Source organism: Echinops telfairi, unplaced genomic scaffold (genome assembly GCF_000313985.2).
Source record: "Echinops telfairi isolate 266 unplaced genomic scaffold, ASM31398v2 ScPeMD7_29;HRSCAF=101, whole genome shotgun sequence".
NCBI lineage: Eukaryota > Metazoa > Chordata > Mammalia > Afrosoricida > Tenrecidae > Echinops > Echinops telfairi.
The window spans coordinates 9,651,183-9,675,754 of NW_022103926.1; the positions used below are offsets into that span (position 1 = coordinate 9,651,183).

General features: G+C 54.4%; 1 protein-coding gene and 1 pseudogene across 1 annotated transcript in view; both read right to left on the minus strand.

Moving 5' to 3' along the window:
- PI4KA (phosphatidylinositol 4-kinase alpha) overlaps positions 1-24,572 on the minus strand; it is a 119,041-nt gene that overhangs the window by 5,988 nt on the left and 88,481 nt on the right. Inside the window, exons 20-43 of the mRNA XM_045289575.1 lie at positions 24,352-24,460; positions 23,097-23,233; positions 22,787-22,920; positions 20,662-20,744; positions 16,550-16,620; positions 16,338-16,462; positions 15,477-15,558; positions 15,293-15,376; positions 14,261-14,350; positions 12,693-12,812; positions 12,094-12,186; positions 10,823-10,979; positions 10,171-10,298; positions 6,802-6,960; positions 6,507-6,658; positions 6,010-6,117; positions 5,599-5,726; positions 3,916-4,035; positions 3,692-3,771; positions 3,409-3,602; positions 2,679-2,769; positions 1,472-1,639; positions 836-889; positions 569-693 (exon numbers count right to left, since the gene is read on the minus strand). Of these exons, the coding sequence (XP_045145510.1) occupies positions 569-693; positions 836-889; positions 1,472-1,639; positions 2,679-2,769; positions 3,409-3,602; positions 3,692-3,771; positions 3,916-4,035; positions 5,599-5,726; positions 6,010-6,117; positions 6,507-6,658; positions 6,802-6,960; positions 10,171-10,298; positions 10,823-10,979; positions 12,094-12,186; positions 12,693-12,812; positions 14,261-14,350; positions 15,293-15,376; positions 15,477-15,558; positions 16,338-16,462; positions 16,550-16,620; positions 20,662-20,744; positions 22,787-22,920; positions 23,097-23,233; positions 24,352-24,460 (2,792 nt within the window). The remainder of the gene's footprint in view (positions 1-568; positions 694-835; positions 890-1,471; positions 1,640-2,678; positions 2,770-3,408; positions 3,603-3,691; positions 3,772-3,915; positions 4,036-5,598; positions 5,727-6,009; positions 6,118-6,506; positions 6,659-6,801; positions 6,961-10,170; positions 10,299-10,822; positions 10,980-12,093; positions 12,187-12,692; positions 12,813-14,260; positions 14,351-15,292; positions 15,377-15,476; positions 15,559-16,337; positions 16,463-16,549; positions 16,621-20,661; positions 20,745-22,786; positions 22,921-23,096; positions 23,234-24,351; positions 24,461-24,572) is intronic.
- LOC115869491 lies at positions 19,203-20,470 on the minus strand (annotated as a pseudogene).

Below are 24,572 nucleotides of genomic sequence, written 5' to 3' on the forward strand. Positions count from 1 at the left end.
ACCTCCCTTCACTCACTGCCATCCAGTCTGAGGCTGTCTGCCTGCAGAGCAACTAGTCTTGACTCCACCTGCTGGCCGTGTGGTGAACCGCCCAGTGTGTGACCCCTACGCCGCCAGGGTTCCCTGGGAAGCCCAGCCAGTCTTTCTTTCAGATACCGGGCTGTGGTCTTGCCAACTGCTGAGGTCAGCTGGTATCAAAGTGTGGCCCATGTGTTCTGGTGGTTACTGCCAGCAAGTCCAGCAGTTTGAACCCACCATCTGCTGCTTGAAAGAAAGCTGAGGCAGCCTTGGAAACTCTAGTGGGCAACCCTGTGTCCTGGGGTGCAGTTAAGGCAGGGCTGACTGACCACGTAACTGGTGTGCTCTCTGAGGGGAGATGGGGGTCTCTCTCCCAGCAGGGGGGCCCTGAGGAAGCTGCAGGCTGGGGCTTGGCCTGGGAGCAGCAGGCCAGGTAGCCCCTCTTCATGTTGACGGGAGAAGCTCCTGGCTTCGGTGGGCTTAGCAAGGTGAGGGCTGGTAGCCCCAGGGCTCCAGGGCTAGGGCGGGGCCATGGGCAGGAGGCGGGTACTCACGGTCCTTCTGGTGGCCCTCCTCATCCAGATAGATGTTTGTCTTCATGTTCCAGATGAACTGGTGGGCCAGCAGCTGGGATTTGGATGCCGCCCACAGAATGTACTCCCGCACGTAGCCCATCTATGGGGTGGGAGGGGCAAGACCATGAGCCTCTGCATTCTGACCTAGCACAGCTCTCAGCGTGCTGTGAAGCTTGTGGGTGCTGGGTACCTGACTGGCCCCATGGCAAGCGGCCTGCTGGGAGGGGCAGCAGCAGCCTTACCTTGTCGTACCTGAGGGCCTGCACAATCTGCGGAATGTAGAACAGGATGGCGTCCTGCAGGGAGGGAGGGGAGCTATGAGCTCTGCAGCCTGCAGAACCCCCCAACAGAGAGGGAGCCACCATGTCCAGGCCCAAGCAGGCCCGTCCCTGCTTCGCCCAGCCCCATGCGCGCCCTGCCTGTTGGAGCACCAGGGCCAGATGAGCTCTGCAGACAGCCCAGGGGTGACAGGCACCACCTGAAGAGCCAGGTGCTGTGCCTGAGGGCAGAGAGCGAAGGGCCTCTCGGGTTGGTTTTTGGGAAGACGGGCTCAGTGCACAGCTGACAAGAGACTCTGAGAGTGAGTTGTTGGGTTCGTCAAAGGCTCACACTCCAGCCAATTTTACTCCTGAACTCTTACCACCCAATAAAGGGTAAAACACAAATACGAGGGCTTCCCAAAGAGTGGGGTGGAGGTGGGGAATGGAATCCACGATAAGAGGGAAAAGGTTTCCCCGGCTCTGTGAAGCACCCTCGTACTCTCTGGAATGACAGCTCTGAGTTAGAACCAAGTGTCTGGTCTGTAACAAGTTGAATGATTATGGGAGGAGGACCAAGCTAGGTGGGCCCTGCTCTCTCCTGTGTGGGAAGGCACTCACCGGAGGGAAGGAGCGCAGCACCTTGACCCCGTACTGCGCAGTGAGCGGGTGTGGTGGGTACATGCTGGAGAAGTAGGACAGACCGGTGGGGGGGTCGGTGGGCGCCCAGCAAAGCACATGGCTGAGCTCGGGCGCGTCGGCGTCGATGGTGTGCCAGGTGACCAGGAACTGCGAGTAGAGCAGGGACATGGCTGAACTCCGGACTGTGGACTTACACAGCCACAAAGTCACAAAATCAAACCCTGGACTGTGGACTTATACAGCCACAAAGTCAGTTGTGTTTAGGAAGGATTTAACAACTGGGGGACATGCTTTGGTACAAACCAGCCACCCCAGGGCCAGTGAGTTGATTCCGATTCACAGCAACCATACAGGACTGAGAGCTGTGTCCACAGGGTTCCCAAGGCTGTCAATCTTCACAGAAAGAGACCGCCTCCTCTTTCTCCCATGTAGCGGCTGGTGGGTTTGAACTACCAACCTTTCAGTTAGCAGCCCAATGCTTAACCATGGCGCCACTATACCAGAAATCCAAACTCACTGCCATGGGGTGGATGCCGACTCCTAGTGCGTGAGCCTCTAGTGCAGGGCAGAGCTGTCCCTGGGGGTTTCGGAGACTGTCGCTTTACTGGAGTGGAAAGCCTTGTGTCTCACGTGCCCGGGGAGCAGTTGGAGAGTTCACACTGCTAGCCGTGGTCAGCAGCCCAACGGGAGGCCACTTACTACCAGGCTCCCAGTGCCACCAGCGCCTATCCACAACAACAGAGCTGCTACTAGGTGAAAACTCGTTAATTTGTTGAGTTTTTCTCTGTCATACACGCTGCTGTTGGGTTGACACCACTCCTGGTAACTTTACGTAAAACAAAACGCAGCCTGGGCCTGGACCTGGACCTCCTTATGACCCTCCAGCTGTAGCGGCTTGGTGGTGGTGGACACTGTTACCGGCATTTCAAATACCAGCAGGATCACCGTGGAGCATCCACTTAAGACAGAGTAGGAAGAAAGGCCTTGTGATCTATTTCTAAAAAGCAGTGCTTCAAAACCTGTGGACTGTAGATGTAAACATATGTTTGGTGCCAGAAGCGGAAAGCAAACACCGGAAACCAAACCAATCTCTGCCTCCCAGCGAGGTGCTCCCAGTCCCAGGCCTGCCAGCGCCTGTGGGGAATCAGGTCAGGGTCACCAAGGCCCCACTGTGCTGGCATGGTACCTTGATGGCTTCAGGGACATCGCTGACAGCTCCTGGGTCCAACCGGACCAGGCGGGTCACCTCATTTCCAATGGCTTCCGTGTTCTTAAACCTGCAGCACATGGGTTTATGTATAAGGGACCTTGTCCCAAGACTCAGGTTTGCCACCTCCCTAGAGGAGGGGCCATGGACTGTGCCAAGCTGAAGGGACAGGGCAGTGGCCAGCATCCTTGAGATGGAATTTCGGGATCAGCTGAGGAAATGCCAGCAAACATGGGCAGGGCTGACCCACACTCTTGCTCTTAGTCTTGCCCTCCAATTGGCCCCTCCCTGTTAGGCTTTCCCTGGGGGGAGGGGGCACCTGCTTCTAGCTCCAGGCCACCACCCAGGCTAAGGAGGCTGGAGAACCCAGCTATGGTTCTACTCCAGCAGATGGCCGCAGACCAGAAATGGGAGCTGGGTGTAGGCGTGTCCCCCTAGAAGCAGGCCCAAGGGCAGTTGGCTGGCACTGTCTGGGCACCGTGTGCATGTCAGGAGTCTCTTTCAGCTCCCATCAGTCTGAGACACCTCTGGCCCCATGAGGGCTCAGCGGCTGTCGACAGTGGGCACCTGGGACAAGCTGAGACTCCCACATGCCACTGGCCTGCCAATGCGACATGGCCTCTGAAGGCTGGGGCTCCTAGTTGGCGCTGTGAAGAAGCATGTGACTGCGGGCGGCACAGGGGACAAAGCCAGCTGGGCTGTGGCGCACCTGGCGGGCAGCTGCACGGCCAGGTAAGGAGAGATGCTCCAGGCCAGGTTGACGTTGTCTTTCCACTGCTTCTCGCTCAGACTGCTATACTTGGACCTCCAGTTGGCCACGCTGCTCTCCCCTGCCTGGTCCAACTCCAGCTCTGGGGCCGACAGTGGGTTGTACCATGTGAGGAGCCGCTCAATCTCAGTGGCCTGGGGAGGTGACAACACACTGAGGCTCCCACCTTGTGGCCAGGCCCTGCCTGCCTAGCCCGCTCCCTGCAGTGAGGTGCTGGACTCACCAGCAAGGACAGCAGCAGCGTGCGGCGCTTCATGTAGTACTTGTGCAGCTGGGTGCCCCGGTTGGTCTTCTTTGACAGCCCTGAGGGGGAAGAGAGCACATGGGAGGTTCCTCAGAGCTCCCTCCCTGCCCTGGTGCAGCTGGCACAATGCTCTGTGGGTCCCCATCTAAACAAGTGCCCGGCAGGTGGGGCAGACACAAGGTGTCCCATAAGCACCCACCGACCTGACTTCTTGGAGATGGTGGACGTGCCGCTGGACAGCGGGTATGTGTTGATCCAGCCTTGTGCAGCCTGTTGCCGAGAGCCCACCGTTATGTCCAGGTTGCTCCGCGTGTCCTGGTTTTCTGTGACAAGAGACATTGATCTGGCATGAGCACCTTGAGAGAGACCATGGTCACTGGAGCCCAGGTAGTCCATGGGAGCCTGGGTGCTGTCCCGGAGAGTACAAGTGGGAGCTGCTTCCAAGTCTGCGGGACAAACCCTTTGGGACCGTGTGTTTCCCAGAGGTTATCCCGGCCGCTTCAATGAATAGCTTTCTACTTGTAATGCACTCCGCTTTGCCTTTAAGATGGGACAACAACAAAAATCTCTGAAATTACAAATGACAGTCCTTGGTCAGCACTCCACTGCCCTTTTACATAGTGCTAACATGGGACCTGGGGGCTGGGCATTGGGCTGCCAATTGCCAAGGTCCGTGGTTGGAACCCATCACCAGCTGCTCTGCCTCGACAAAGACTTGGTCTTGGCAAGGTGCCAGGGTGGTTCTACTTTGTCCTTTTTTGTTAGGTGCCGCCACTGAGTAGGCTCTGACCGATAGCAACCCTGCACACAACACAATGCAACAGGGCCTCATTGGTCCCGCGCCATCCTCCCACTATCCCTATGCTGAGCCCACTGCTGCAGCCACTGTGTCCGTTAATCTCCTTGAGGATCTTCCTCCTTTTAGCTGCCCCTCTACTTTATCTAGCATGATGCCTCTCTCCAGGGACTGCGGTCTTCTGACAATAACCGACAGGGTTGCCAGCAGTTGCAGCTGGCTCGGGGGCAGTGGGTTTGGGGTGGGTTTACACGGGCCATGCTCAGGTGGTTGACTCATTCAGAAAGCTGGCTTATGGAACGGCTTTGAAAGCTCTTTCCTGTTTGGCATCAGGTTGTCGGCTGGGGGCTGGCCTGTAGAAACTCACGTCTTGTCTGTGGTGGGTGGTTTGCTATGTCAGGGGGCATATGGGACATGTGCTATGTCTCCCTGGGGGAGCCCCTGGTGGTGGTGGGGGGGGCGGGGTTGTGTGTTGCTGAGATGTTGAAGCTGCTTGGGAGGAACTTTTAGACTAGGACAGATTAGGAAGCAGGCTGGTTGTTAGCTCCTGAAGTCACACGATCTGATTCAGAATGATTGAGAGGCACACATGCACAAACTGCTTCCACTGCAGCGTCTTGTAGTGCCCTGGGCCTGGAAGGCTCTCTGTCCACCTTCTGATGTCTGGTTGGTGCCAGTGTTGCCTCCTCCAGAGATTTGTGAACCTGGCTGGGTCTCTCCTTGAGTGGTGCTCTGGATGGGCCACTGGACACAGGCTACCTGGTGTGTGTGCTTAAACCCTAAAGTAACCTGGTGATTCAGTTGTTACCAGCAAGCGCACCTTCTTCCTCAGTGTGTAGGCAGTCCCATGGCTGCCCCTCACAGAAGCCAGAATTCACTTGGTGGCCTCTTGGGCTCCGCCAACGGGAACCTGTCCCAGACCCCAGGTGAGCAGCGGCACCCAAGCATGGTCTGCGTGAGAGGTTAGCTGCCTCCTGACTGCTCTTTTGTCTAATCCTTGACACCCCTGACCCCTGCCTCGCTTTTTTACTCTGCATGCTCCCTCCACCCCGTCCCCTTTCCAGGGGCGGTCATCGAGAACACTGCTCACCTGGGGGTGCAAGCTGGCTGGCAGTGAGGTACTTCTTGTCTGAGAACATGGCCATCCAAAACTTGATCATGATGCTGATGTCCTCACGCAGCCTCTTCTCCGCTTGCGTCGGGAACTTGGGGGGACAACTGAAAACCATCAAGGGGGCAACGTCAGAGCATCCACGTTACAGAGGGACAAGAGCCCGTCCTGGCTCTCTAGGTGACAGGGAAGAGCTTGAGCTGGTCGCCAGCAACTGCCTGGGGAGGGGTACTGAGCTCTCGGTACAGCATGGGGCTGAGGAGACGAAAGCCCTGGGGCTGGCTAAGGGAGTCTGAGGCGCATGCCAGGTGTGTGGCTCAGGACGAGCCTCCCAGCGGCCAGGAGCACTTCGGGCGCAGAGGTGGGGTGGGCAGGCTGCTGCGGCAGTACCTGAAGTAGTCGAAGGCGGTCGAGTAGACCTTTTCCCGGAGCACGTTGCGAATGGTTGCATTCGGGACCACATCAGCGTGCAGCAGAGTCAGCCCCAGGGTTAGAAGCCTGCACAAGGCACGGGCTGTCAGGTGGGCCTGGGGCCTTCCACCTTCACCTTACGTGCAGGTCAGTTCAGGTGGCCAGGGCTCCCGGGAGTCAGGACTGGGTGGTAGCCAGTCCTCTTTTCACCGACCCTTTTATTTTTACCCCAAAGTCATGGCAGAGCTCCTTGAAGACCTAAGCATTTGTCTGGAGGTAAAAACCCAGTGGATGGACACCCTGCCTTGGCTATCGGAGACCACTGCCAGAGGAGACCACTGCCAGAGGTGCTCGGAGGACAATCTTTAAAACGAGGGGGCTGCTAAGACTGGCAGAGAAATTCCTTCTCTCTCAGGCCCATGCTCCCACCACTTTTTTAGTCTGCTTGCATGAGCCTGTGTTTGGGGAGCTCTCACTTGAAGCGTGGCCCAATGGCGGCCACGTGGCGGTTCATGCTGCCCCTGGCGCCGCCGATGTGCAGGGCCATGGAGCGCTGCAGGAGGCTGGAGAAGATCTCCACCTGGTCGGAGCTGCAATACTTGGCGATCTCAAAGCGCTGCACCAGGAACTGTACAGGAGGGAGAGGAACCATGTGAAGGGCCCGCGCTGTACCTGCAGCCCCCTCTCCCTGGGGGCCTAGAGACACCCTGCCTGCAGAGGAAAGGGCCAAGCCCAGCACAGCATTGTGGAGAGGGGCCCCCAGGCACCTACATCAATCCAGATGTAGTGGGGTGTCACTTCAGGCGGGCAGGGCTTTGGCTGACTGGCTTCTGAGGCTGCCAGAGGGTCGGCTTCATGGATCTCGGCGGAAAAAAGGCCAAACTTCTGCTCCACCGTCATCTGCCAGGCCCCTGCCATCTCCCGCATGAACTGGGAGCAACAAGAGGCTGTGAGCAACACTGGGGAGCAGACGCGAGTCATGTTTTCCTTATCAAGTTATAAAAGGCATGTGTCTGAGCATGACGGTGTCTAGAAGAATAAAATCCACAGGATGCAGTGCCCCAGCCAGGAGATAGACTTGTACATGGAAGACTACGTTGCTGTGAGGTGCCATCGAGTTGGTTCCGACCCCTAGCAGCCCCATGCACACACAACAAAACATTGGTAGTGCTGCGGCCCTCAGATGTCCCTATGCCTGAGCCAGGACAACGACAGAACATGAACAAAACCTACGTAAATGGAGAGACATTCGACATTCTGTATCATTTACATGTCAGTATGTCCCAAAGTGACCTCAATGTTGCACACAACCCCCTCAAAATTCCAATCCAGCTTTTGTTGAAGTGGTAAAACCAATCCTCAAATTTATATGGAGCAGCAAGGAGTGCCAAACAGCCAGTAAGCAGTCCAGCATGATGATGGTCTAATGGGGAGGGGACAGTATGCTTAATAATTGGTGCTCGGTGAAGCCAGGGTGTCTCCACATGAAAAAGATTGAAATGAGGTCGTCCATGGGGCCCTTTGGGAAAACAGCTTGAGTTAGCTCCCTGCCCTCAGTGTCCACCCCAGAGGCCGCGCTATTTTTGTCTAGGTTGCTTTAACACCTCCTAGGTAAGCTGTAAACCAACCGCCTGATGGATCCATGCTACCTACCTGTCTGGCCTGGGCTGCAGGCTGCCCTTGTGATTGGTCTGTTTTACACACCTTGAAGGGCCGAGTCAAGATATTTATACAAATGAAATGGCTGTGGCCTACTATGTAAATGAGGTGAATGTGGGGTCTACCAAGAGGAGAGAGATCTGGTCATTCCATGGCCCTGATGGGAGGGCCAGTCTTGAAACTGACCAGGAGTTTGCTCACATATACAGTTGACCCCACAGACAGAGAAGCGAGGTTGGTTGTCAGAAGCAGGATGAAAGACGAGATGAGAAGCAAGAAGGTGAGGAATCTCAGAAGAGCTGTAACTCGGGTCCAGAAAGGGATAGGCCTGGGCGGGGCCCTGCCCAGGACGGGTGGCCACGGCAGATGCCTGCTGCTTGGAATGCTAAGTAAAGCTACCACACGGGTGACCAGCAGGGTCAGTCAGCAGAAAAACTGGAAAAAACAAACCCTCCCAAACTCAAACTCACCACCACTGAGTCGATGCCAACTCATATTGACTCTCTAGGCCAGGGCAGAACTGCCACTGGGGGTTTCCGAGACTGACTTTCACTCTTTTAGGGAGTAGGAAGCCCCTTTTTCTCCCCAGTCAGTAGTAGGGGTGCCAAAGTCAGAGGCCTGTCCCAGAGGGGCTGATGGGCGGTCTGCATGGCCAAGAGCGTGCATGCGTGAGAGAAGGGTCTGCTTGCTTGCATGGCTGAGAGGAGTGGAGAGAGAGAGGTCCTACTTCTTTGGGGGAACCATTTAGACGCAGCCTGTGGGTTTCTTGATCCTGAGTTGCACGTGTTACTTCCTTATTAAGCCACTTAATTGTAAGTATGGTCCATACATTCTGAGTGGTGGTGTGAAAGTTCTAAACCGCCAGCTGCAGGGTGCAGGGGACCTGGGTGTGCCTTCAGAACTTGGCATGGGGTGACAGACACAAACCCCAGGGAATTTTACATTCTAGAACAGCAGTTCTCAACCTGTGGGTTGCAACCCCTTTGGGGGTCGAATAACCCTTTCACAGGGGTCACCCGAATCACAACAGTAGCAAAATTAGTTATGAAGTAGTGACAAAAATAACTTTCTGGTTGGGGGGTCACCACCACATGAGGAACTGTATGAAAGGGTCGCGGTATTAGGAAGGTCGAGAAGCACTGCTCTAGAAGTACTAGAACCACCACCGCCATCACCATCTTTCTGGAACATTTCAGCTTCACGGAGGGAAATGTTCCAAAGGTCCCTTAAAGAAAAAACAAAACTTTTTTTGTCCACTGAAACGAGCTCCCTCTCTGCGTGCATTTTGTCCATACTTATAATTAAGGAACCCAGTGGTTACTAGTTGGGTTGCTATCCACAAGTCAGCAGTTGGAAACTACCAGCCGCTTAGAGAGAAAGTCAGGCTTTCTACTCCTGTAAAGAGTGTCACTCTCAGAAACCCAGCATTCACTGGATGGCAGTGAGGATTTTTTTTTTTTTTTAACTGATCTTAAGCAACACAGAAAACACATGTCAACTTCCCTGCCATTAGGAACATTTGAGATCTTTGAGGAAACAGAATGCTCCTAGATGTTTATCTGATCAGCTGAGAGGAGAGGACTGCCTTCCTTCCCTGTGGGCCTCACCCAGCAGCAAAGGCAGAAACATGGCTGACAGGAGAGACTGCTGCCCGGGGAAGATGTCCTAGTGACAAACTCAACTGCTCTGGTCAGATTAACCAGCATTCAAACAGGTCACCCCTTCTCAGTAGAGAGCGGGGGTGGGGGGGTGGGGTTTCCCCCAACCGAGCCTTTGAAAAATGACACCTGGTAACACCTGAGGGGAGCTCAGCATGACCTTGATGGCTGGCAAGGAGCCCTGGGGGTGCAGTGGGGGGGAGTTGGGCTGCTGAACAAAAAGTTGGCGGTTCAAATCCCACAGCTGCTCTGAGGGCGAAAGCTTAGCCCATCTGCTTCCATACAGATGGACAGCCTGGACACCCTGTGGAGTGCTGCCAGGAGTCAAAGTGACTTGCTGGCAGTGGGTTTGGTTTGCATGTGCAGCTCCATTAGGAGCCCCTCTTGTGTGGCACAAAAGGTTAGCGTGCTTGGTTGTTCCCTCAGAGGTTGGTCGTCCAGGGCCACCCAAAGGCACCTTGGAGAATGCTCTGGAAATCCATTTTTGAAAAAACGCAGCCACTGAAAATCCTAGAGGAACGTAGCCCACACGGCAGGTGGGCATCAGGCAGGCAGGTGGGGCTGTCCACTGCTGCTGAGTCCTTCCTGTGGAAACAAGCCCCACACGCTGCAAGCAAATCCTTGCTCAAAGTTAAAGAAGGGAAAGCAGGCCCTGTAGTCAGACACAGTCACTGGGGCGTCCTGAGTTGGGAGTTGCCGTGGCCCCAGCGTGAGGGGCAGGGCCCTGTCCCATCTCTTCTCTGTGTCCTTGGAGCAGCCCTGGGGTTAGTCACAAGGGGCCTACCCTCACCCGCAGTGCTGCCCCGCATCAGCCCGCTCCTACCGGCACTTCCACGCCGTTCTTGCCAGCCAGCAGCCACTCCCAGCAGGCCAGGGCGGTCTCCATGCCGTGCTCGTTGAACATCCGCAGGGGGCCCCAGCACAGGTGGTGGAGGAGCTGGGGGTCGCAGTCTGTGAGCAAACAAACCCCACTGAGGATGAGCTGAGTCTGACTCTGTGGGGACCCAAAGAGGAGCACCCTGCCTCACAGGGCTTCCACATGAGGCTGGCTATCTCTAGGGGAACAGACTGCCACGTCTCTCTCCACTGGAGTAGCCGGTTGGCAGCCCAATGCTGAGTCCACTGTGCCCGCAGGGCTCCCTCCTGGGTGGCTTAAAACACCAGCAGAAACCAACGCACCGCCATCGAGCAGATGCCCACTCACAGCGCCCCTACAGGACCCACTGTGCGTCTCTAAGACTAAGTCTTTGCCGAAGCGGAAAGCCTTGTCTTTCTCCCTCGGGGTGGATGGTGGTTTCAAACTGCCAACTTTGGGGTTAGTAACCCAATGTGCAATCACCACAGGTGCTTAGATGTCTTCAAATTAGAGCACCAGGACCCCCCAACCCCATCCCTGCTCAACCACCAAGTCCAAAACACCTGGGGCCAAGGACTGGTCCAAGCTGCTGGTTCCAGAATGCCCCCGCAGCCCTCACCTCTGCTGCTGATGAGCATGGCGGTCAGCTTGAACATGGCCTGTGTGTAATGCTGAGGGCTGCCGAGGCTCAGCGCTCTGTTCAGCTCCTGGACCATCATCCGATTCAGGTCAGACGTCTGGCCGGTGGCATCTGAGAACCGGATCATCCCATACACCTGCAAGGGGCGCTTTGCTGGTCTTGTGGCCCAGGACACCGAGTGGCCACAGGACCACGCCTGGAGGGACCCAAGGGTGTCACTACTTCAGGCACGCAGAGAGGGAGCTCGTTTCAGACACATGGCTGCTGCTCACAGCTCTTCCAAATGGTTCTTCTACAACGTATGTGGGCTGGCTTGCCCACCACCTTCAAAGCCCTTGCTGTCAGGCCCGGTCCAACTCCTAGGAAGCCTATAGGTCAGAGAACTATTTCCTGGGCTTTCTGAGGCTGTAAATCGCGATAGGGGCAGACTGTCTCGTCTTTCTCGTGAGGAGCGGCTGGTAGATTTGAGATGCTCAGCTCTTTCAGTTAGCAGTCCAACAAAGAGCTCTCTGTGCCAGCGGGGCTCCTTGCCACGACCACAGGCATCCCTCATGTGCAGGGACCTGGCCTTGTCACCTGGCATTACAGTAGAGCCAGAAGAAGAAGGGCTAAGTAAATTCAGTGTTTTCAGGGCCAATGAGTGACTGTCTTTCAAGTCATGTTGCCTCCACTGTAAGAAAAAGCACGGCTTCCACATTTACTAGACTGCCAGCAAAAGAGATTTGACTTAAAACAAACAAACAAACAAAAACAATCCACCACCGGGGTGCTCAAAACGGCGTGAGGCAGGCTCGGCCAGAGACGGGCCAGACGAGCCCACCAGGTGCCACCTGCCCAGGCTCACAGGGAAGACCAGCCAGTGGAATAAAGGGGTCATGGACACTCCAGGCCATACAACTGTCATGGATGGACTTCAAAGAAGCCCTGGTGGAGCAGAGGGTTAAGCCTGTGGCTGCTAATTGCAAGGTCAAGGATTCTAACCTATGAGCCGCTCCGAGGGGAAAGTGGCAGTCTGCTCTTACAAAAATAGACCCTCTCTACTGTGCCCCGGAGGGCTGCCAAGAGTGGGAAGACTCATCAGGCTTGGGTTGAATTTAGGGAGAACATGTTCCACAAGGTTCCAGGGGCATGGGCTTGAGAGCTTAGGGTGAGCATGGCCGCCCCTCCACATCTACTCCGACACTTCACTCAGCTTTCAGGTGGAGCAGCCTGGACCCCGAGGAGCCCGCTGACCTAAGGGTGGGAAGTACCTCTCCAGCATAGCGGTTGCGCAGGTTCAGGGAAGCCATGAAGTTGGAGTAGTCCTTCTTCACGCAAGCTGGGCGCTCAGTCAGCTGCATTGCCTAGAGAGGACACGGATACATTTCTCAGACGATTGCATTGATAGGGGTTTTCGCATGTCTACCACGGGGGGACGCAGAGGATAAGGGGTCACTGAAGTCGAATTCCATGCCCACATGAAAGCTGAAAAAAAGAGGAAGTACTGTAGAACACCCTTTAGTCTGATAGTGGAGACCAGTGGCGAAGTGGTTATGTGCTTGCCAGCAAACCCAGAGATTGGCAGGGCAAACCCCTGGCTGCTCCAAGGGAGAAAGATGAAGCTGTTTGTTCCATACAGATGAGGACCTCAGAAGCCGGGGGAACAGCCTACAATGTAAAACCCAAACCCCAAAACCCAAACTCGCAGCTGCGGAGTGGGCTCTAACTTGTAAGAACCCCATGGGACCGAGCAGAACTGCTCCCGGGGCTTCTGAGGTGATGAGCTTTGGGCTTTTCCTCACCAGCAGTGGATGTCTCCCCACCCTGTCCCCAGCTGGGGCCACCTGCTCTCCAGCAGGCTGGCACCTACCCCCAGGGTCGTGTTCTGCTTGTTGTAGCCGGCGAAGTGGAGGATGCTCTCGGTGGCCATGGCCAGCCCTGTGTGCTGGGACAATCCGGACACCCAGTTCTGATGCTTGTTCAGGTATTCCTGAGAGGAGAGGGGAATGAGGGATTGTAAGGACAGAGAAGTAGACGGAGTGTGTGTGAGACGGACATCAGTACACAAAGGTGCATGCATACGTGTGTCTGTCCTCATGGCAGACACGTCCCAGTCTATCTGGGGCAACACCTGTCAGAGGTGTGCGGGGGATGGGGGGAGACCACAGGCTTCAGCACTAAAGGGTCCAGGTGGGTGAGTCACACCCTCCTAAGAGCCAAACAGTCAAGCTCTTGCTAGTACACATTCGCAATGGGGCCACCCCAGAAACCCACCCAGGGAGCCCTGGGAGGCGGTGGTGGGTCAAAATGGACTGGGTGGCAGATGAGGGGGAAGAAGCCTGGTGAGCAGCACCATGGGCTTTCGAGCTTTCCATTCTCTGTGGCCTCAGGCTGCCCGTAGAGGATGCTGGGAAAACTGACCACCCACTCTCCGCCCGCTGCAGCCTTCGGGCAGGTGGGGTCCCACTCAGACTGAGGTCCTTCTCCTTTTCCCGAACCAGGCATCAGTCAGGGTTGTTGCAGTGTGAGAACGGCCTGCCGTCCGTCTGTGCACAGGCCGAGGTCATCAGGGTAAGCGCCCGGGCCCGTGTGGAGCCTTTCTGTCCAGGCTTCCTTTTGGTTCAGGCTTGTTTTGAGCCTGCATCTTTGTGGAAGGCAGACCCTTCCCAACCACCATGGCTCTGTCCTTACTGGAGCCCAGGCTGGAAGCTGTGCTGGGCCAGCTGCACCTGATCAGTGCCCCCAGGCACCCTCGTCAGGTTGTTACAAACACCTGCAGCCCAGGCTGCTTCTGTGGGCCTTATCTTCACCTCTGACTCCCTTCTAGTTGACTCCTGCCTGTAGACACGGTGCTGCTGCTGGTCTGGTTCTGCTAACCTGTCTCTGGGGGCTGGTGTGCAGTTTCACACACCTGCCCTCTCCACTGCCTCACCTCCATGGGCCCAACTCCACACCGTCTCAGGAGTGTTCACTCACCTCAGGCACCAGCCTAGTGTTTTTGGTTGGGCACTAGACAGCTAACCACAAGGCCAGTGGTTTGAACTCACCAGCTTCCCCAAGGGAGAAAGATGAGGCTCTCTGCTTCAATAAAGACTAGCAGTCTGGGTAGCCCCAAGGGCAGTTCTACTCGGTCCCAGGGGTCACTGAGAGTCTGCAACCCCCAGCAGCAGGTCTGGTTTCCATTTAGGCACAGAATTCCTGGTTGCCACAAACGCTTGGCTGCTGATGACTGGAAGTTTAAGTCCACTCAGAAAAGCCTGGCGACAAAGGGCTGGCGATGGCCTTCCCAGAAACCAACTCGTGGAAACCTACCATGCACAGTTCTACATGTAGCACATGGGTTTTCCCGGCCATGACCACGACCCCAGAATCTGGGGAAGGCTCGCTGGGCAGCACTGAGGGGCAGTGGGCTGCGCTGGAAAGATCTCAGGGGCATACCTGCAGGTGGGACTTGGTGACTGTGGGCGCCCACTTCATTGCCTCTTGGAGAATCATCCCGCAGCGCGCTGCAAAGTCCTTCACGATGCTCTGTGGGGCACAGGCACCCATGAGAACAGGGCCAAGGCCCAGCATCCTGGGCAAGCCCTCCTGCGTCGTGGCCAGGTATGAGCTGTGATGACTACATCTGAGGTAGAGCCTGCTGTCTATGGGGATGTCGCCCCCCACCCCGATGGCCTGAGGCCTATGGTGGGACAGCAAGCAGCGACTACCAGTCAGCAATGGGAAGGGAAGGCAGGTTCTGGGGGCCAGAAGTCATCATAAGTGCCACGTCCCAGCATGGAAGTGTGGCAGGAAAGGCTTGAGTAAAGGTCTCAACCTACTCAGAGAGGTTTCCTGAGCCAGTTGGGAGGGAGAGATGTGCCCTGGTGGCACAGTGGGTTATGTGCTATTGTGGGAGAAGAAGATGAGGCGGTGCATGCCCACAAAGACCTGTAGGCTTGGACACCCCGTGGAGCAGCTCTGCTCTGTCCTAGATGGCTGCTCTGCATTGAAATTGACTCAGTGGCAGTGGGCTCTAATCTTTATGGAACAAGCGCTGATGGTACAGCAGGCTCAGCAGTGTGCTTCTAACTTCAAGGTTGATGGTTCAACCCTACCAGTTGCTTTGAGGGAGAAAGATGAGACCGTTTGCTTCTATAAAGACTGAGAGCCTCAGTGACCCTACGGGGTAGGTCTCCGTCCTCTAGGGTTACTTTGAGTTGAATTGGGCTAGGCAACAGTGAGTTTGGTGGCGGTGGGGGATGGGGAGGGAGGAGTCTGTACAACATGTAGGCCCTCACAGCCTAGCAACAAAAGCTCTCTGGGAGCTCAGCTAGGGGTCACATAGAGAGGAGGGCAGGCTCTTAGGACAGTCAGACACAATAGGGGACACATAGCAGCATGCTTTATGCATGCACAGTCCCTGAACAAATGGTGGGCTCCTCCCACTGTCCCCTCAGACAGGGTCAGAGCAGGTGAACGCTGGCCTACCTCTCGGGCCTCATAGGTGTCTGGCACCGTGATCCGGTAGGGGACGTCAGGGATGTTGTAGTATGGCTGGTCCTTGTGAATGTCCTGCAAGCATGGTGACATCCTGGTTCTGACTGCCCTGGGGACCCCAGGGTGAGATGTGACCTTGCCCCCACCCAAGCCCCTGACGAGAGGCCACACTGACCGCACTCAGTGACAGTGATAGGGTCTGCAGGATGTCCAGCATGGTCCTCAGCACAGTCCCGCTCCAGAGCAGGTGAGGGAACCTGCACCCAGAAACAGCTTGCAAAACCTGAGGACAGGCCCCTAGAAGCCACCTCCCTCTACAGACCAGTGTCCATGCCTCTGGCCAGGCTGTGCACCCCTCCTCACCCCCCGACACCACCACCACCACGATGTAAGCCAAAGATGGCAACATATCCATGGAGTCTGTCCCTGAAGGTGGCCCCCGGGGCTGAGAGTTCTCGCTGCAGTCCATTCACAGCTCAGGATGCCATTCACATACTCATACACACAGCCATTCACACGATACCCACTCATGTATGCACACCCACTCCCACAACTATGATGCACACACTCACAGGCACAGCCACGCTCACGCCCACTACCACTCACAGTATACCCACCCCATTCATGCATAACCATTCGGATCTGCACAGCCACACACATGCACACTCACATCCACACCCAATCATATACACGATGCCCACTCATATGGACACCCCACCCCCACGCACAGCCACTCACACATGCACACTCATTTATACACACACAATACTCATTCACATACACACCCCCTTCCAACCCCACAACGACAATGCTCAACCATTTGTATACTCATACACACAACCATTCACACCCATGTATACACAGCTGCACATACCCATGTGGGCACACATACCTACTCATGTTCACAGCCACTTATAATTGCACACTTGCCTCCACTCAAATATACCTTTACACACCCACAGTAGCACACATACACTTACTATCTGCACGCACACCACCCCCCTTCCTCCCCAGCCCAGGAGTAGGACGGACTCACTTGTCCACCAGGCCAGACAGGTACTTGTCCGCCACCCTCCGGATACGCTTGTGGATATGGTTGAAGTTCACCAGGAGGAACTGTGCATGCCGCTCCAGCTCCTCCTCGTTCTCCTTGGTCTTGGCCTAGACATCAGGAGACAGCCCAGTGCACACCCTGCGCACCCCCTGCTGACGCGGCTCCCGTGGGGCTGAGCTAGGACAGATACTCACTTTATCTGCCATCATGTTCAGGAAGGCGTCGAACACTTTGTCGGCGACGGCAACCACACACTGCATCATCCCTAAAACCAGACAGGGCATCCTGCTGCTCAAAGGGTTGGCACAGAGGACCCTGGTCGGCACCATGCGAGCTGTTATTCTGCCGCCCCTGCTGCAGAGCAGTGTGCTCAAGACACAACAGAGCGCTCCCACCCACCTTCCACCCAGCTCGGCTGGCGTTCAAGTTCTAGAGACGGGGCGTTGCGGGCCACCTCGTCCCTACACTGAAGACTGTCTGCAGTGACTCATGTGCTACCAGAATCCTCCTTTGACGAATGACAGTGCCGGTCTTAGTCTCCTGTGACCAATACTTCAGAAGAACAGTTATTTTGAAGAGTATCCCTCCGTCTTGGTGTGTGTGCTTTCTCATGATTCGACCAAGGCCTTGGGTTTGAGGGAAACACTATACAGAGGCAGTGTGCCTCCTTGGGCCTCCTGTCAGGGGCATGCGGTAGCAGTGTGGCTTACTGCTAGGCACAGTCTTTTCCATGGCCACATACGCATGTGAAAACTGGACACTGAATAAGGACGACCCTTGGAGAAGAATCTGTGTTTGAATTCTGGTGCTGACAAAAAATATTGAAAAAGATTGCCAGAAGAACAAATAATTGTGTCTTGGAAGAAGTACAGCCAGAATGTTCCGTAGAGGCAAGGCTGGTGAGCCTTGTTGGACATGCCGTCAGGAGAGGCCAGTCCCTGGAGAGGGACAGGATGCTTGGTAAAGTCGAGCGGCAGCGAAAGAGAGGAAGTGGCTGCAATAATGGGCTCAAGCATAGGCACCGTTGTGAGGACGGTGCAGGACCGGGCAGGGTTTGGTTTTGTCGTGCGTAAGGTCACTGTGGGTCGGAGCTGACTGGATGACACTAACAACCACTCCCCCTCCTCAGTGCTCAGGCCCATGGTTGCCCTGTGTTCAGGGTTTGAGGAGCTTGTAAGTCTGCACCTCACCGAGGTTCTCACCCACTGAAGCTTTCCCAGGTGGTCCTTGAACTGGACGTGGCCCCCGGGCACTGACAATGACTGCTCTGTTGTGGCTACTGAGGCCAGAAGCCCCTTTGCTGCTTAGGGGCATGGCTAAGAGTACACCTTCACAGCCTGCAATGTGGAGAAGGGGTGTATCTCTTCACCATTCGTGGGATACCCTCTCTGCCTGGACCTCTCTACTACTGTGACGAGGCAGCATTGCAGCTACATGCCTACACCCCATTAACAGTGGGAGAAATAGGAATTATGTGAAAATAATGGAATTTCCCCACCAACATTTCCCCCCACTCTGAGGTTTACAGAGTAGATAGCTGTTTTCATTCAACAATGCAGACACACTGTTTCTTCTCATCTGTTGCCAAATGTATCCTCCATTATCTCACCTCCTCTCTGTGTTTCCAGTTTTTTCTACTCCTTCCCTCACTCCTCTGAGCGCTTTCTGGGTCTCACTGGTTGGTGGTGATTCTTAGGGTGCTGCCTCTGGTGTTATTTTCCCACCACAGACCTTTCCCCGGGAGAAAGATGAGGCTCTCTACAGGGCAGTTAGTTCTAGCCTCTCGCTGGCTGTGAGAGAATGAGTGACAGACCTGTCTATTGTGGAGCTGAGAAACTGACCCACGAGAGTGAGTCCAGTTCCTGGCTGGAAGGGTGACGCTCCCGTACATGTAAAACTGTATACGTGTGTGTGTTGAGAATTAGAAATGCTTATCTTTTACCCAATAAACTTGTTTCAGTTAGCCAAGATTAGGGGATCAAGTGCTGTTCCTGGTTAAACGGTTGACAATTTGTCCATGAACTGAACCAAACTCACTGTGGTGGAGTTGATGTCGACTCACAGTGACTGTAGGACAGAGAAGAACTGCCCCTGTGGGTTTCAGAGACTGTCGATGCTTTATGGATATAGAAAGTCTCATCTTTCTCCCAAGGAGCAGCTGGTGGTTTTGAACTGCTGACCTTGCAGTAAGCAGCCCAACACTTAAGCACTACTCCACTGAGGTTCCTTTAAATTGGCCCCTTGATCTTTTCTTTTCTTTTTTTTAAATTAGAACACTTTATTATAAATAATTACAGGATATAAGCTGATTTTGTATTAGAACTCTGAAACTTTTAAAACCATATTTAATCCAAGCTTATTATTGTAATAGGTTTAATTTTCCAATTTCCAACCTAGAAAATGCAGGGCATGTTAGAGCTAACAAAGAACAGAGTCAATCTAAATTGCTCACAGAGAAAACCAACACCCATAAAAGTGTCCCACTAAAACCAGAGCAACTCTAACCAAGAAATAGATTCTGCAAAGCCTATTAATCCTCCAATTTCAAACAATCTCCCAAAGGAAAGAAATAACTACTATCATAGCAATTTGTTGGGTAAGAAGCAGAGTCCTTTTCATGAAGGGAAATTACATTATATATAAGAAAAAATGTAATGATGCTTTCAGAGAGTAAGGAAAAGTAATTTCTGTGTTGGAGAGTAAGCATACTAAATTCTTTCCATTTAATTGGTCTTTGGTAGAGATTACAATACCTGTTCATATAAGAAGAAAAGTGATATGAACATGAAACCCACAAAACCAAACTGCTTAACTATTTTTTGCTCAATTCAATCTCAGGAGAACCAACTATGTAATTTCGAAATTCAAGGACGGATGCATTTCCTCCTCTGTCCTTTCTTGGCCTTGATCCTGTTCCTCTGTTCTATGCTGACGTTCTTTCTTAGAAGCTACTTCTCTGCGTTTTCCCTCCTTTTGACTCTTAAGCATTTCTGTACTGACACCATTTCCACCTCTGTTTCCTTCCTCTTGGGATGCTCGAATGCTTGTCCAAATCCACTTCCTCACAAGGTTTTTTCCTTCTTGTGCTCGGGCCGCTCCTCCTCGGGCTTTGCTTCTTCAAAGTGCGGTTTTCTCTTCTGGTCTATCTGTTTATGGGCACCGGTACTGGTATCTGAGGAGAGGTGCTTGTATACCCCGGACTCTCCACTACATGAGCCACCCTCATATTCTTGTTGACCGAGGCCCAGGGTACTGTTTTTCTGAGGGATAGTCCTCAGTCAGTTGACAATAGCCGGGAGAGTCTCCTCTCAGTCTCCCCTCATGAGCTGGTAGCCTTTGAGGTTTCCCAGTGCGTGTGGACTATTCTGACCTTGGATAAGTCTGGACAGCCTCAGAGGGGAGTGTTTCTGGGTCTCCATTCTCTACCTGGGTCTGAAATCAACCTCTTCTTTGTACCCAAAGGTTTCCTCTCTCATCTTTTTTGGAAACAAGTCTTTGGCTCTAAGCCTCTGGCTTTTTGCACTTTTGTGTGGTCTTCAAGTTCATCTTGAACAGCGTCCTATGTCGTCTCTGAATGCTTCGTTGACAACCAGGGGTTCTCCCATCAAGCTGAGCACTCGGTGGAGATGTGCCCATATTTACTCTTTAATGGCTCCAGTTTTTCTGCATGAACTCCCAAACAGTTAGTGTTTGTGGAACAGGGAATTAAAAATGAAGACGCAGAAATTATAAAACAGATTTTTGTGCAAGAATCCACTTTCACTCTCCTTCTCTGAGGCAGAGGTGGGCATCTACAACTACTGCCCCACTCCCCGCCAATGCCACCAGCCAGGAGAGAGGCCAGGGTGGAGGTGGCTGAGAGGCAAGAACCACTGCTGTTGCTGCCACCGAGCAGGCGGGATAAAAGCCCTGTGGTCTTTTCTGATTCTGAAATTTTCTCCCATGCAACAGCTAAAGGTTCATCAAGGTTCACCAAGGGGCAACCCAGAGGCCCAGTTCTCTCAAGGAGGAACCAGAGCCCAGATGTGGTGGGCACAGAATTGACAGGTGTGTGACACCTGTGCTGCCTTGGGTCTCTTGGCAGAGCCAGAGGGACATTTCTCATTTGAGGACATGCCATGGGACTTCAAAAAATTGGGGGAAATCCCATTATCTCTGAATTCCATTTTAGGAACCCTTTACAGAGCCTCCAATATCCTATACTGCCCCCCGCCCCCCAATGCTGTATGTTGTTTCCAAAAATGGTTTCTCCACGTGGCCTTCTTTGAACACTATCTACCAGGAGGCGCCATGATCACACACTCACCTGATTTGTCTTTCTGAATCGCCTTATCCTCGAAGTAGCAGAACATCACCTGGAAGCGGTCTGGGTCTGTGGAGCGCAGGACCCTGCGGAGGAGAACAGGCTGAGTGAAGGAACAGAGCGCCCTAACACAGAGGGCAGTGCTGGGCCTGGCAACGAGACACCCAGCAGGGAAGGCAGAGCTGAGCCAGGACTGGCCCAGTGGTAGAATGCTCACTTTCCAGGGGAGCGACCTGGTTTCAGTTGCCGGCAAGTGTACCTCGTGTGCAGCCAGCACCCATTTGTCAGTGGAGGCCTGAATGTTGCTGGAATGCTGACCAGGTTTCAGCAGAGCTTCCAGACTAAGAAGGACTAGGAAGAAAGGCCTGGTGATGGACTACCCAAAAGCAGTCAGTGCAAACCCCGAGGAGTGCAATGGAGGGAGCCACATGTGGCCATGGGACAGTGCAGGCTGGGTCACGGTGAGGGAGGTTTGACCAGCAACCACACACTGACGGCGGTGTTTGGAGGAGCAACAATGCACATGTAGGGTTCCCATTCCTGCCCAGAAACGCAGACATCAAGAACCAACCCAACAGGCCTTGTACGAGGCTTCTAACCATACAGACTTTCCTCCCTCACACAGAGCTCACTCCAGTCTCCACCAGCAGGAGTCTGGCCAGGTAAGCCAAAGAATCACCTAGCCAGTGGTGTGGCGTGAAAGGTCACCCAGAAACCAAAATGAGTGGTGGCCCTATCTGGGCAGGGACAGAGGACATTCGGGGACAAGTCATGTGAAGAAACAGGGTGCTGCAGAAGTGCGGAGGCACCTTCTGGCCCCCAGAGTTTTTCTGTCATTGGGTTGTCTGCCAAGGCGGCTTCCAGAAGGGGTCGCAAGAGGGCCACGACCAGTGGGTGTCTGTGCTGTGACGTGATGGCCAGCGTTTGGGGTACTTTTATAGTTAAAACAGCAAAAATCTCTCTTCTCAAGGGGAAAAGGGGGCAGGTGTGTGAGCTGTGCTTAGGTTACAGGCCCACCAGGTCACACACTTCCACAGGTGGACGGTCAGCACTGCATCAGCCTGAGCTACGTCTGTGTGTTGGCCAGGCTGGTGACTTTATTCACACGCATGTGGCTTCTGAGGAATTTGCCTGCCACTTCACTTTGGACAAGTTCTCCCCATAGCCCATTGTGTGGGATCCACTGGGCATTGGAGGGAGGCTAAGGCAGGAAGGGGCCGGGAGGAGGAGGCAGAGGGAGATGGGTACTACAGGGAGAAGGTGAGGGGTGCAGCTATGTTCTGAGGAATGCAGTCCGTGTCCCCACACCAGTCTTGTCTGAACAGGTGAGTGGAAATGGGTTTACGCTGTAAATGTTGACTAAGACCACCACAAAAAGTTCAGCAGGCGTCAATAAAAAAATAACACTTCTCTAGTGATGGCAGGTCCTGGAGTACAGGCACGTGGCTGGGCCTCCACTGGTGCCCCTGGGGCCTCGCAGACAGCCCGGAGCGGGAACTGGGCTTGTGTGAGATGACAGCAGCCCACGCTCTCAGCATCTCCTTCAGTTGGGGACTCGGAACCTGTCCTGGGTGCCCTGTGGGACAGCTAGCCTGGCTTTGTGACATGAGGCTGAGGGCTCTGGGACCCCTCTGCAGCAGGGTGGGTCACCAAGGGAATGATGGATGCGTTGGCACTGCTTTGGTGTAGCTGACTGAATCTGGGCTGAGTTTCCTCTGAAAAGTTACTCAAGGGAAAATACCAGAACTAGAAGGCACTTTGCTAATGTGCTCCCAGAGGTGGGGGTGATCAGCGGGCTGTTCACCCACAATCACCAATTACTTTGTAAGATTCACATGTAAAAACAAAATCAAGCCGCCACTGGCCCTGTTGGGCAGGGCAGAACTGCCCCCTGTGGGTTTCTGAGATCGTAACACTTTATGGGAGCAGAAGCCTCGTCTTTGTTCCACAGAGCTTCTGGGAGTTGTGAACTGCTGACCTTGTGGTTAGCAGGTCAACGCATAAATACTATGCCACTGGGGTTTCGAATCTCAGAAGGAAGTAAAAAGGCATCCCAGGCCAAGCACAGCAGGGCAGCGTGCTCCACAGGCAGCTCGTGAGTGGTGTGCATGAGTGTAGGCATGCGTACCTCATGTACTCCAGCCGGTAGACAGAAAGGAGGTAGGTGGACATGGCGAAGTCCAGCTTGTTGATGAGGGCGGACACTTCAGGAGGCGGATCCAGCAGGTTGCTGATGGTGCTCCGAAGCTCGTTCAACTCAGCCTGGAAGGAATGGATTTCTCCAGCAGCCCTGCCTCATAGTCCCATCCATAGCGAAGGTTAAGCCAGCAGGACAGAAGATGGACTGGAGTCCTCCCAGGGTGCGTATCCACTGCAGGGCTCAAACAGCGCCGTACCTGCCCCCACCCCTGCCATCCCGCCCCGGCAAGCATGCTCACAGGAGTGACCGTGTCGTTCTTCATGGCCGAGTTGTACTGCAGGACAGAGCGCAGGGGCTCCTTGCTGGGGAAGGTCAGCAGGGGCGACTTGGTGGCGATCTCACACACGCCCTCATACCACTCCTCTGGCCAGAGCCCTGCGAGGAGGCAAACAACCGATGCTTCAGCCTCAGAGCAGAAGCAGGTCCCACAGCAACCGAACCCAGCTGCCCCTGGTGGGCTTTGATGCCTGGCCACCCCTCTTGAGTCACAGGAGAACTGCTCTCCGGAGGCTTCCAAAGTAGACTGTCAGGGTCAGCGAAAAAGAGGAAGGCCCCACACACGGGACGGACACAGTGGCTGCAACAATGGCCTCACACTGCAATGCTGGTGAGGTGGTGCAGGACCGGGTGATGTTTCTTTTGGTTGTACGGAGGGTCACTGAATTGGGACTAACCTGATGGTACCTAACAATAGATTGCCAGGACTTTCTTCAGAGAGGCCTCCAGATGGATTTGAATTGTAGGGAAGCGGGAGCCCTGGTGCTGTGGTGGTTATGTGTTGGGTTGCTAATCACAAGGTCAGCAGTTCAAAACCACCAGGTGCTCCATAGGAGAAAGTTGAGGCTATCTACTCTCCGAGTCAGAATCTCAGAAACCCACAGGGGCAGTTCTACGCAGTTTTACAGAGTCACTATGAATCGAATTAACTCGATGGCAGTGAGTTTGGGTTTTGAGACGGTGTACCAAATTCCACAGGTGTGAGTCACTTATCTAAGCCACTGTCTCAAACCAGCAGCAGTAGTGGTTCAATGGTGGAAGCCTGATGGTCACGCAGGAGGCCAGCATGTGATTCTGGCCAAGGCCCCCGAGGTGAAGCCATCACTGGTCTGTAAATGGAGGTTGTGTATTGCTGAGATGCTGAGCAGTTTCAGCAGAGCTTCTAACATGGCTTTGGGAGAGGGCTTGGCAGCAGCTGGCGAAAACAGCCAGTGGGAAGCCCTCTGGGTTGAGTTGTTCATGGGCCCCCATTAGTCAGGAGCTGATGGGACAGCAGCTAAGAATGATGACCCCTTGCATGGAGCCAAGAACAGTGTTCAATAATCTGGGCTCCACTGAGAAGCTTGTTTTTTTTCCAGCCTTGAGCGTCTTCTGGCAAGCCCACACTGTCACACAGACCCATGATGGCAAGCAGCAGCAGGGTGTGGCTGATGTAGCTGTAGAGCTGTGCTCACCCTCTGTGGGTGGCTGGCCCTTGGGGAGACCACAGAACCTACCTGAGCCCTCCATGGCGAAGCCCATCAGCACAGAATAGAGCCAGAAGTCCCGGAAGAGCTTCTGCAGCCTTGGTTTGGCCTCCTTGATGGGTGGCAGGCGGCGGGTGAGCTGTGGGGCATCCAGGAGAGAAGGAGGCCCATCAGGCCTACAGCTGAACTCACCTGCGCAGTGCCATCCATGGCCAAATGGCAGACAGGCCCATCAGGGGGATACCACGGGG